This window comes from Trachymyrmex septentrionalis, unplaced genomic scaffold (assembly GCF_001594115.1).
Source record: "Trachymyrmex septentrionalis isolate Tsep2-gDNA-1 unplaced genomic scaffold, Tsep1.0 scaffold13, whole genome shotgun sequence".
Lineage (NCBI taxonomy): Eukaryota > Metazoa > Arthropoda > Insecta > Hymenoptera > Formicidae > Trachymyrmex > Trachymyrmex septentrionalis.
Window position 1 is genome coordinate 5,923,185 of NW_017304438.1, and position 10,088 is coordinate 5,933,272.

The 10,088-nt window shown below is 28.7% G+C and overlaps 3 protein-coding genes across 3 annotated transcripts in view; 2 read left to right on the forward strand and 1 right to left on the reverse strand.

The window, feature by feature from the left end:
- LOC108756674 overlaps positions 1 to 1,908 on the forward strand; it is a 3,310-nt gene extending 1,402 nt beyond the window's left edge. The window contains exons 3-4 of the mRNA XM_018500661.1: positions 1,575 to 1,691; positions 1,755 to 1,908. Coding sequence (XP_018356163.1) covers positions 1,575 to 1,691; positions 1,755 to 1,908 — 271 coding nt within the window. The remainder of the gene's footprint in view (positions 1 to 1,574; positions 1,692 to 1,754) is intronic.
- Positions 1,909 to 2,679: 771 nt separating this feature from the next.
- LOC108756675 (odorant receptor 43a-like) lies at positions 2,680 to 3,351 on the forward strand. Its single transcript, XM_018500663.1, has 3 exons — positions 2,680 to 2,777; positions 3,062 to 3,194; positions 3,298 to 3,351. Exons 1-3 carry the CDS (start codon positions 2,713 to 2,715, stop codon positions 3,349 to 3,351), a joined length of 252 nt encoding a protein of 83 aa, XP_018356165.1. The 5' UTR covers positions 2,680 to 2,712.
- A 4,097-nt stretch (positions 3,352 to 7,448) lies between these two features.
- Positions 7,449 to 10,088, reverse strand: part of LOC108756942 (transcriptional activator cubitus interruptus) — a 96,536-nt gene continuing 93,896 nt past the window's right edge. The window contains exons 10-12 of the mRNA XM_018501148.1: positions 9,402 to 9,941; positions 9,060 to 9,329; positions 7,449 to 8,963 (exon numbers count right to left, since the gene is read on the reverse strand). Of these exons, the coding sequence (XP_018356650.1) occupies positions 7,530 to 8,963; positions 9,060 to 9,329; positions 9,402 to 9,941 (2,244 nt within the window). The 3' untranslated portion in view covers positions 7,449 to 7,529. The remainder of the gene's footprint in view (positions 8,964 to 9,059; positions 9,330 to 9,401; positions 9,942 to 10,088) is intronic.

Consider the following 10,088-nt stretch of genomic DNA (forward strand, 5'->3'; position numbering starts at 1 on the left):
ATCATGAAACAGTCATAAATAGAACAAGAGTAAAAATATCATACATTTAAATTGAAAAAGAACTGCAATAATAATAATATCGATAATCAACATTATGGCAAAAGATCAATAATTTGATGTTAATTAGCATCTCAAAAATTGTTATAAAATTTAAATCAGAAATAAACTTTTGATTCTCTTATTCGTAAAAAGTATTTGTTTTAATACAAAAAATTTACTTTATAAAATATTGGTTATTAATATGCTTAAAATTAAAAGTTTAAATAATTAGTTTATTAAATAAATAATAATAAAGGGCAAAGTAAGAGTTGACTCATTTCTTTAAAATTACACGAAGAATATATTACAATTAACAAGAGATAAAATTACATAAAGCAAAAATAAAATTAAAAATAAAAAAATTATATAAATAAAAAGTTACAAGTTTCGACCACTCTCTGTGGTCTATGGTGATCCGTACTAGCACATAATGTCCGTCTTACACATCTGCGTTCCTTCTTTCTATATATATTTGAAAAGTTTTTTTATTCTTATATGGACACGCTTGTTTGAATTTTTTTCACATGGTTTTTGAAGTCTGTTTTTATCTTTTTTATCAATTAGAGCTTTGCCAAGATGTTTTTAATACATTTGACTGTTCAATCGTACGGAAATAATGTCGAGTTCTACATCAAGACTCACCCGAACTGTGAATGTAATGAATATGCGATCATTTGCGATAATTGATTTTGTACTACAATTTTTTCGTTATGTTAATGTCTGAAAAGGGCTCAATCCAGTAGCCGAAACTTGTAACTTTTTATTTATTTAATTTTTTTATTTTTAATTTTATTTTTGCTTTATGTAATTTTATCTCTTGTTAATTGTAATATATTCTTCATGTAATTTTAAAGAAATGTGTCGACTCTTACTTTGCCGTTTATTTATTATTATTTATTTTGTATAGGAAGAATCCTTCGATTTGTTATTTAGTTTATTAAAATAACGAAATCTTAATATGCATGATCCCTTACAGTGCAATATAATGTAACTAAAATTAGCTTTTTAGCTTTACCTTGAAAGTAATTTTAGTTATATTATTTTGCACAATACTGTAAGACATCATGCATATTAAGATTTCGTTATTTTAATAAACTAATTATTTAAACTTTTAATTCTAAGCATATTAATAATCAATATTTCATAAAGTAAATTTTCGAAAGTAACATTTTATTGAGATAAAATCAAATATGTGAAAAGTAGTTAATATTTATATTTATATTTTATTTATTTAATATTTTATTTATATTTTAATGTTATTGAAAATTCTCTGCAGTCCAGATTTATTTAATATTACAAATAAGATTATCATAACAATAAATGTTTGTGTATAGATATGTATTACGCTAGAACAAGATCAATAATAAATGCGCAATGCGAGCACATTTATAAAAATTATTTTATTAAATTATATTATTAAGAGTTAAATTTTTTTTCTATTATCGAGAGCTATAATAAGCCAATTTTTTTCTCTTACTTTTCTAAAATTATTTTTACTTTTTTCAATAGTAATCAGTTATTAAATTATTTTACAGTTATCGCATCAAGAAAGCTATACATATTTATACATTAAAAGATCTTAATACGCAGAAAGAAATTTTAGTTTATAAAGATCTAATTGGTGCTGTAGATATTCATCGAAAATCTATGAAGTAGGTATCTACACATTCTGTAATAAATATTTAACATTCGTAATAACTTACGTTTGCTTTTAGATTCACCAACTATTTTGTATCCAGATTTCAAATCACGTTTATGTTCTTCTTAGTATTTGGAGTTCTTATCATGAGCCTAAATATTTTTCGAGTGCGTCTCATCTTTTATAAATCCATGTTAATGGTTTGCATATTATTTCGTTATATTGCTTAAGATTAATAATCTTAATGTCTTTTTCAAACAATATTGATAGAGATTAGATTAATATTTTGGGAGTAACAATTTATAGTAAGATTATTTAAATTTGGATTTTGAGATATTATTAACTTATATTTGTTGACACAATTTTTTTATTTTTAAATCCCTACTCGGATTTTTAAATTATTAAAATACAAGCTTTAAATATAAAATAAAATAATAATTATGTGAAAAATAAGATTTAATTATTAATTTTAATGTCGGAAATTCAATTCACACATAGTTTCTGATTTTTAATAATATAACATCATGTTTTTGATATCTTTAAATTAATTTATAAGTTGTAATATTTATTTTAAATATTATAATATAATATTTTAATATTATAATAGTAATAAGATATACTTCATATACATAGCAATTAAAATTTGTAATAAATTTCTATTTATAAAAATGTATATAGCTTAATATATAAATTTATAGTAGATAAATGTTGTGCTACATTCTATCGCAAATTAATAAATTACATTTATACTATGTTCTTTCGATTTGATCTGAATAGCTGCGTTCAGCAGAAAATTAATCAGTTAGCGCTTAGTAATTCTTCAATATAATTGCTTTTTACACTTAGATCCAGTAAAGAATTAAAAGCATGAACCAATCATATTAAAGAATCACTAAGCGCTAACTGATTAGTTCTCTTTGTTGAACGCAGCCAATAATATATTTGTCTATTAGATTTTTCAGATTGTATTGCTCGAATATAATACTGAAGATCTTATATTAAGTTTCACAATTATATATGCATGTTTTCTATACATGATTATATGCAATTTGATCGGACAGCAAATTATAGATCATAATAATTATATATTTGTCACTGCGTAAGTAATATAATTGTTTTATATTGTAGTTATATATTATAAAAGAAATTTAGAAGTCTAATTCTTTAACCTTTAACGAGTGTAACGCTACAATTACAATCGTTAAGAGTTACAAAGTTGGCTAAATTATTAATAAAAAAGTGATAAATATTACTAATTAAATTTTTAAGTATTAATAAAGTACATGGCACATATATGTATGATATATGTATGATATATGATGAAAAAGCATCATGTAAATATTCTTATTTTCTTCAAATTTTTTAAACCATTATTAATTTTAGATACAATGTTCAATGGAACGTAACTCCTTTACCCATACAAAGGCTAATACTGATTCTGCTGCAAAGAGGTAGTAAAAGTTTTGGTATGAAAATCGGTGGATTGTTTGTGGTGTCCTTAGAATGTTTTGCCACGGTACACAAAATATATATTTTATGTCCTATACTATATATCTAAAAATCTATTTTATATATTATATATTACAACAAAATAAAAATAAACATAATTATATTTACAGTTATTAAATGCATCCGTTTCTTACTTTATTGTTATGTATTCAATACAATCATAACAATATATTATAATTTGTATTATAATAGCATGAAATAAATGAAAAAGACGGTTTGCAATATATCTCATGTCTAAAATTATTGACATAAATAATAAATGAAAGACAGAAGAGATAATATTTTACAATAATATTGGGTCGTCCGGTAAATACGCACGGACTTTCCGGACGACCCAATACTTAATGCAAGAAAAAAATTAACTAATATACATATTTGCATTGCACGTTATTTTATATTTAATAGTAATAATTTATATATTAAGACAGAATAAAATAAATTAATTTAATTTTGTGTGTTAGCTTTCTTTTTTTAATTAATATTCTACTTTATTGCTTTGTAGATCCTTAGATCCTTAATTTAATACCACCCACATATATATTATTTATTCTGTTTTTTTAATGTTGTACCTTAAGAATCAATATTATTTTAATACTATTATTTTATAATCTTCTGTTTTACTTTTATAAATCTGTACTATTTCATATTTCATAAAATTATTTAATTTAGTATACATAACGTAAGAAATATACATATATTATATATTTTAAAAAATAAAAATGTAAGTACATTAATTATATAATTATACAATAATGTTGCACAACATTGTTATTATGTAATAATGTTTACATGTGATACTTTTAAAACATTTACAGTCCCCAGTAGATTATATATAACGTATAAGTATATATGTATTGAAATATAAAACATACGAATGTGCACTGAAAATTGACGAACTAATAATATGTTTGTGTAACATTCACTTTATAATTTTTCGCGTGAATGATATTCACGCGAAAAGGAAACATCTGTTAAATTTCGTTCCACACTGAATCGATTATTTAACCGTTCGACTTCTACCCTACAGAAAGTGTCAAGTGATAAATATTTTAGTTTCACTGGTATGTTGTATCGTGGTAGTTAAATTAGTGAATTAATTTAAATTATAAAATTAACGTTATAATAAAAAGGAAGGGATTAAAATGTAGGGAATATGTAATCAACGATTTAAATGTGGTAATAATTATATATTCCTCTCATTTTTATTCGTTTATAGTTACTAAAACATTTTTCAATTTTTAACTTGCTTTAATAGATATAACTAACAAAATATAAAAAAAAAGCAAAATTATATGTTATACAGGATGTCCCGTAATTTTTGACAAAGCGCTCTTGTGTAGATAGAGGAATTACTTCTCTTTAAAAGAAATCTGTCTGAATGAATTCTATATGTTTATAAATAAACATAATTTAACATCTATGAATTTTGTTTTGGTTTTTTCATTTATTTACTTTATAAAAATTTTTATTATTACTTTTGTTAAATTTCTTTGTGTACATACTAGCTTTAAATATGTCTAATCTATAGTGGATGTGACATTCTTTAAATATTTTTTAGAAAAATAGAAGAAATAACTTACAACTGAACTTATTGAAAGAATGAAGATGAATGCTGATGAGTAAGAAACGGTTAATGCGCTTGCGCAACTTTCACTTCGATACTGGTCTCATTAATATTTTATATTTCATGAGAAAAAAGCATATGTTGAATTTCTTTTAGCGTTGAATCGATTATTTAATAGATTTACTTTATGTGTTTTGACGATTATTTTTAAATTGTGTATTTCAATTTCATGAGATATTTTATATTATTTTATTAGTAGATTAAATTATGAAAATTATCTTAAATTATGCTAGTATTATTGTTAGAAAAGAAAAAGTGTGAAATAAATAGGAATAAACAAACCTTTATAAATCACTATAATCTCATATTTACTGCAATTAATAAAACGTGACTCAATGAATAAGGAATTCAATATAAATATACCCCTGATCATAATCTTTAATTAAGTGACTGTACAAAGAATATATCAGAAAATAAAAATATAATTTTATTATTATTAATAAGTATCTATTTATTTGTTGTGTTGTATTAATTTTAATAAATAGAATGATTCACTGTTTCGCCCAGGAATGATAAAGTTATTTTAATCAATTTAAAATAATAAATATGTTTTTTTGTTTATGTAAGACTAAAAGACACTTTAATTAAGAAAACATGATTTATTATTTAATATGATTTATTCTCGAAATAATTAACAATTTTGCAAATTCATAGACACTTCTATAAGGCTCCATTCCAATATCATCAAATAGGCTATCATACATGTTTTATTAGCTTATGATATCTATCGTAGTAAATATATATAATATTCACAAAATAATTAACATCGTAATTGCAATGTAATAAAATTTAATTTTATATAAAACTCATTTGTATAACAAAAACAGCACTAGGCACATATTGATGTATTTTCAAATTTTTTAAATACGTTCTAAAATGTTCATCTTTTATTAGTTGCCGTTAATTATTATATTTTAATATCTACTAAAGACATTTAAAAACACTTTTAAATGTCAAAAACACTTTTAATATTACAGATTAAAGGCAATTGTGTGTTGTAATATTTATTTTCTAAAATTTCCAAAATAATATCAAGGAAAGACATTTTAGAACACGTCTGCACACATTTCTAATGTTTATATTTATCCTCATCCTTAATAGTGCTTATCTTAAATTGTATCTACACTTTTTATTTCAATATTAGCTTCTTACAAATGGATTTTTGTTAAGATTAATCCGATTTCTTATATTTAAAATCTTTGTTACTTTTAATAATCTTGATAACCTAATGATTATTTATGAACTTTCTTCTTTATCACACTGTACGGCGATGTACACTAAATCTCATTGAGCTTAATTATAGTAAGCTAATGCTATGTTGGCACGCTTGTCGCATAATAAAAATGATGTACAAAAAGTATATAATATTATAAAAATATATTTACAATAATTTAAAGTACACAGGTTTTTTCCAAAAATATCCCACAATAAGATTTATCAATCATACATTGCGTGATTGATTAATTTTGTCTTCTATCAAAGAGAAACAATATTTTATTTTTATTCATAGATAAAAAATATGGACTATCTTTATAATCTATTGCCTACTTCTAACTTATTATGAGCGAAATTTTCGAGGTACTTAATGTCGTGATATTTTCAATTGTAATATAATAATTTACATCAGTGGCACTCATCAAATGCACGTTATTTAAGGCACTTTGTAGTCTTATATCGCGACTGTAAAAATTTTATTCATATAAAAATTGTGTGAGCGCGCGCGCGCGCGTGTGCGTGTGTGTGTTAATGTTATAAAACCAATCCTGCTATTTAAAAACGGAGTCTAAATGTTCCTAGACAGCACAGAAAGTTTAAAAAGAATTCAAAAGTATTTAATCGTATGTCATGAATTCTGAGTTCATTTTCAAATGTAAAAAGAATTCTTTTTTTCAAAACTTTTCAAAAAAAGAATTCTTTTTGCATCTAAAAATAAATTCAGAATTGATGACGTACGACTGAATTCTTTTAAATTCTCTATGCTATCTGGATTACTTATTTTAGTTACATCTTTAATTCATGGTTAAAATATGAACGATAAAAGAAAAATTAGTAAATGTTGATATGAAAATTTTAACTAAATCCCACTACTAGGGTAGATATAGTGATGCGATAATAATAGTTCCACAAATCAAATTTAAAATTAAGTTTATTTAATTATTAATTTGTCAATATTTTTTATCATGCAACATACTAAATTTTGCCGAAAGTATATATTAGTTTCCAAATCGGATTATAATCACTTTATTTAAAACTTATAATTCTTTAAACAATTTTTTTTCTTATAAATCATATATGAGAAAAGAGTTGAAATTAAAGAATTTACTAAGTACGCATCCTATATATAGTCACGTGCAATTTTTAATTTTATCAAATGTGTTAGTTTATTGTTCTCTCGAAATATGTTATAATTATGTTATACTTTTTCACAACCTTTAATTTTTTAATTAATAAATTGAGACATATATATGGGATAAAGGTCAATATTGAATCTGAAAATCTGCAAACTACAAGTCGACCGTTTTTACATAAAGTTACACGTCATCATAAATTTTGTGAAATGTTTCATGTTTAATATTTTAATTTTATTTATGTACAACAAATTTTATATTAAATATAAACTTATGTTATCTATAACAATCAAGTAGAAAATTGTTTAAGCGCACTGTTTTATCAATCAATAGTGGAATTAAATTGATATTGCTCGTTAGTAGACATGGGTCATTGAATCATTTGTAAATATCTGTTTTCTTCTAGTAAAGAACTAAGCGAAGATGTCATGTCATTGACAACCATGTTGGCACTAGCTGGTAAAGGTTGCGGCAACGACATAGGATGCGTCGAGCTGGAGACGTTGGTCTCATGGGTTTGAGCGTTAATCGACCAGTTCCTACATTGCTGAACGTACTCCAATGTTCTGCGGTAGGAGTCTTGTCTCATACCTTGAGGCGGTTTTATCGGCGAGCCTTGTTGCGATTGGCTAATATCTCTGCATTGTATCTCCGGTCCACCATGTTGACCGTGATAACATTGAGTTCCGTAAGTCCATGCGCAATTGCAATTGTATTGAGCCGGAGGATTCGTACTGATTTGACAATTATGCGCGCAGGTTTGTTGCTGTTGTTGCATCCTGCAATTAGTTTGTTGAGCGTTACAAAGTTGTGGTGACGTTCTCTTTGAGCCTCCGTCATTGGCTTGACGATGCGTCCCACTGGGATGAATACAATTGTTGACCTGCAAGCAGGATGCAGTGGCCGATGGTTGAGTTTGCTGTTGACAGTTTTGAAGATTTGTCGCAAGCGTATTAATCGGTTTGCCTTGATTCGCGTGGTTCAATTGAGAACAATGAGGTGACATCGGACTGCACTGATTAGTCACCGGAGATGGGGCAGAGTGTACGTTGGATATTTGACCGTTGGATGTTACGATAGACCTTGTACACTGACCGGACGGCTGATTACACTGAGCACTTGGATGAGCAATATTCGATGGATTGGGTATGGGCGCGGATTGTTGAGTGCAATGCGGCGACAATTGTTGACAGTTGTTCGTTAGCCGCATCTGTACAGCGTGATTGGATTGTGTGCAGGTCTGATTAGAATGATGGCCACCGGCTTGGCCACCGGTGCCATTGCAGTTCGCGTTCATTTGATTCGCGCAACCGTAACTGGGATAGTAAGCATGTGCGTGGCTCTGAGGACAATTTCTGGAAAGTTGAGCGGAGTTCTGGGGCAGATTTTGTGGTGCGTGTTGTGATGCCAGAGCGCCAGCTGCAGGAGATGTCAATGGTTGATCGCTCACATGAGCCGAGGTATAATGAGAACTCGGTGACATAACTTGACCCGCAGCTGGGCTTGCCACTTGTCCGCTTGTCACTTGAGACCCATAATTAGGCGGTGGGCAATACTGCGATGAAGGCTGAGTTGTACGTGAATTCGGACATTGGCCATAAGGTGCAGAAGAGGGATTCTGATAATTCGGACAGGGTTGTTGTACCACTTGTTGAGAGGAATAACAGTTTTGCTGATGTGACTGATTATAATTACACGTAGATTGCATCTGTCGCTGGTAATGCATAGGATTCGTACATATCGGGGATTGGCAAATCGGTAGAGGACTGCCGCGATAACTGACTTGATTTCCGCCCGCTTGAACCTGTAGTGATAATATTAATTTGGAGATTAAAAGAAATCAGCGCAAGAGACATGTTGTGGATTTAAATAATTTAAAAAAATACTCTAACGTGATTACCTGATTCAAATACTGCATCATTTCATCGGGAATAACCAGTTTGTTCTCTACCATTTCTCCTTCACCCACTTCGTCCAAAATTACTTCCTGATTGGGATGAAGCTCAGGCTGAAGCTCGGGCAATTGTGCAGATCTCGGCCTGGGTGGGATCGGAGGAGAAGTCCTTTGGACTGGGTTACTACGAATAGGTTCGGACATTCGTCTATCACTCGATGGTTGAGTACAATGACCGCTCGGATTATTCCAGTCGCTTGGCATTGCCTGAATATTCTACAAAAGAATGTTGCGTTGTTTAAGATCATCTTTTATTGAGTTTTGTGTAAGAATCGTAACGAAGAATACCTGAAGGGACATGTTCTGCGTTTGAACAACGAGATTATTCGTCGAGTAAGGTCCCTGAAAATGATTTTGATCGATTCTGCTAGAAGTGGTGCTCATCTGACTGCTTCGTCTGGACGTACCCGGACTGATCGGATCGTATAAGCTTTCTGATCCTGGGCCCATTCTAACGGCGTTAACGACGCTCGCTTGGCTGCTTCTTCTGCTACTGAAATCTGTTGATCTCATGCTACCGTAATAAGTGCTGACAGTACTGTTGCTGTCTCTTCGCGGTTCACCGAACGGCTGCAATCTCAATTGAAGATCAGACAGACTTGTTTGCCGCGTCTGACCACCACCACCACCCTCCATTTTCAAATCGGTGATCCTTCTATTGAGATCACCGATATTACCCTGAGGTGCAACTCCGCGAATCCCGCGCATGTTTGCTACGCCTACGATCGGCATGTTCGGTATACCCTTGGCGTTCAGTCTTCCTTTCAGGCGATTTCTCGACGTGGGCGCCGGTACTTGCAAATGTTGTTGCGATTCCATACCGCCGACCTGTGAATAATCAAAATAATGTTATTTAAGATTGAAGAATATCACAAGAGAAATGTCTTTAGAAAGGCAAACAAAGAATTACTTTATATTAGGACGTTTCTTATTCTAGCTAGTAAAATTTATATATATATAAAATATATATATATA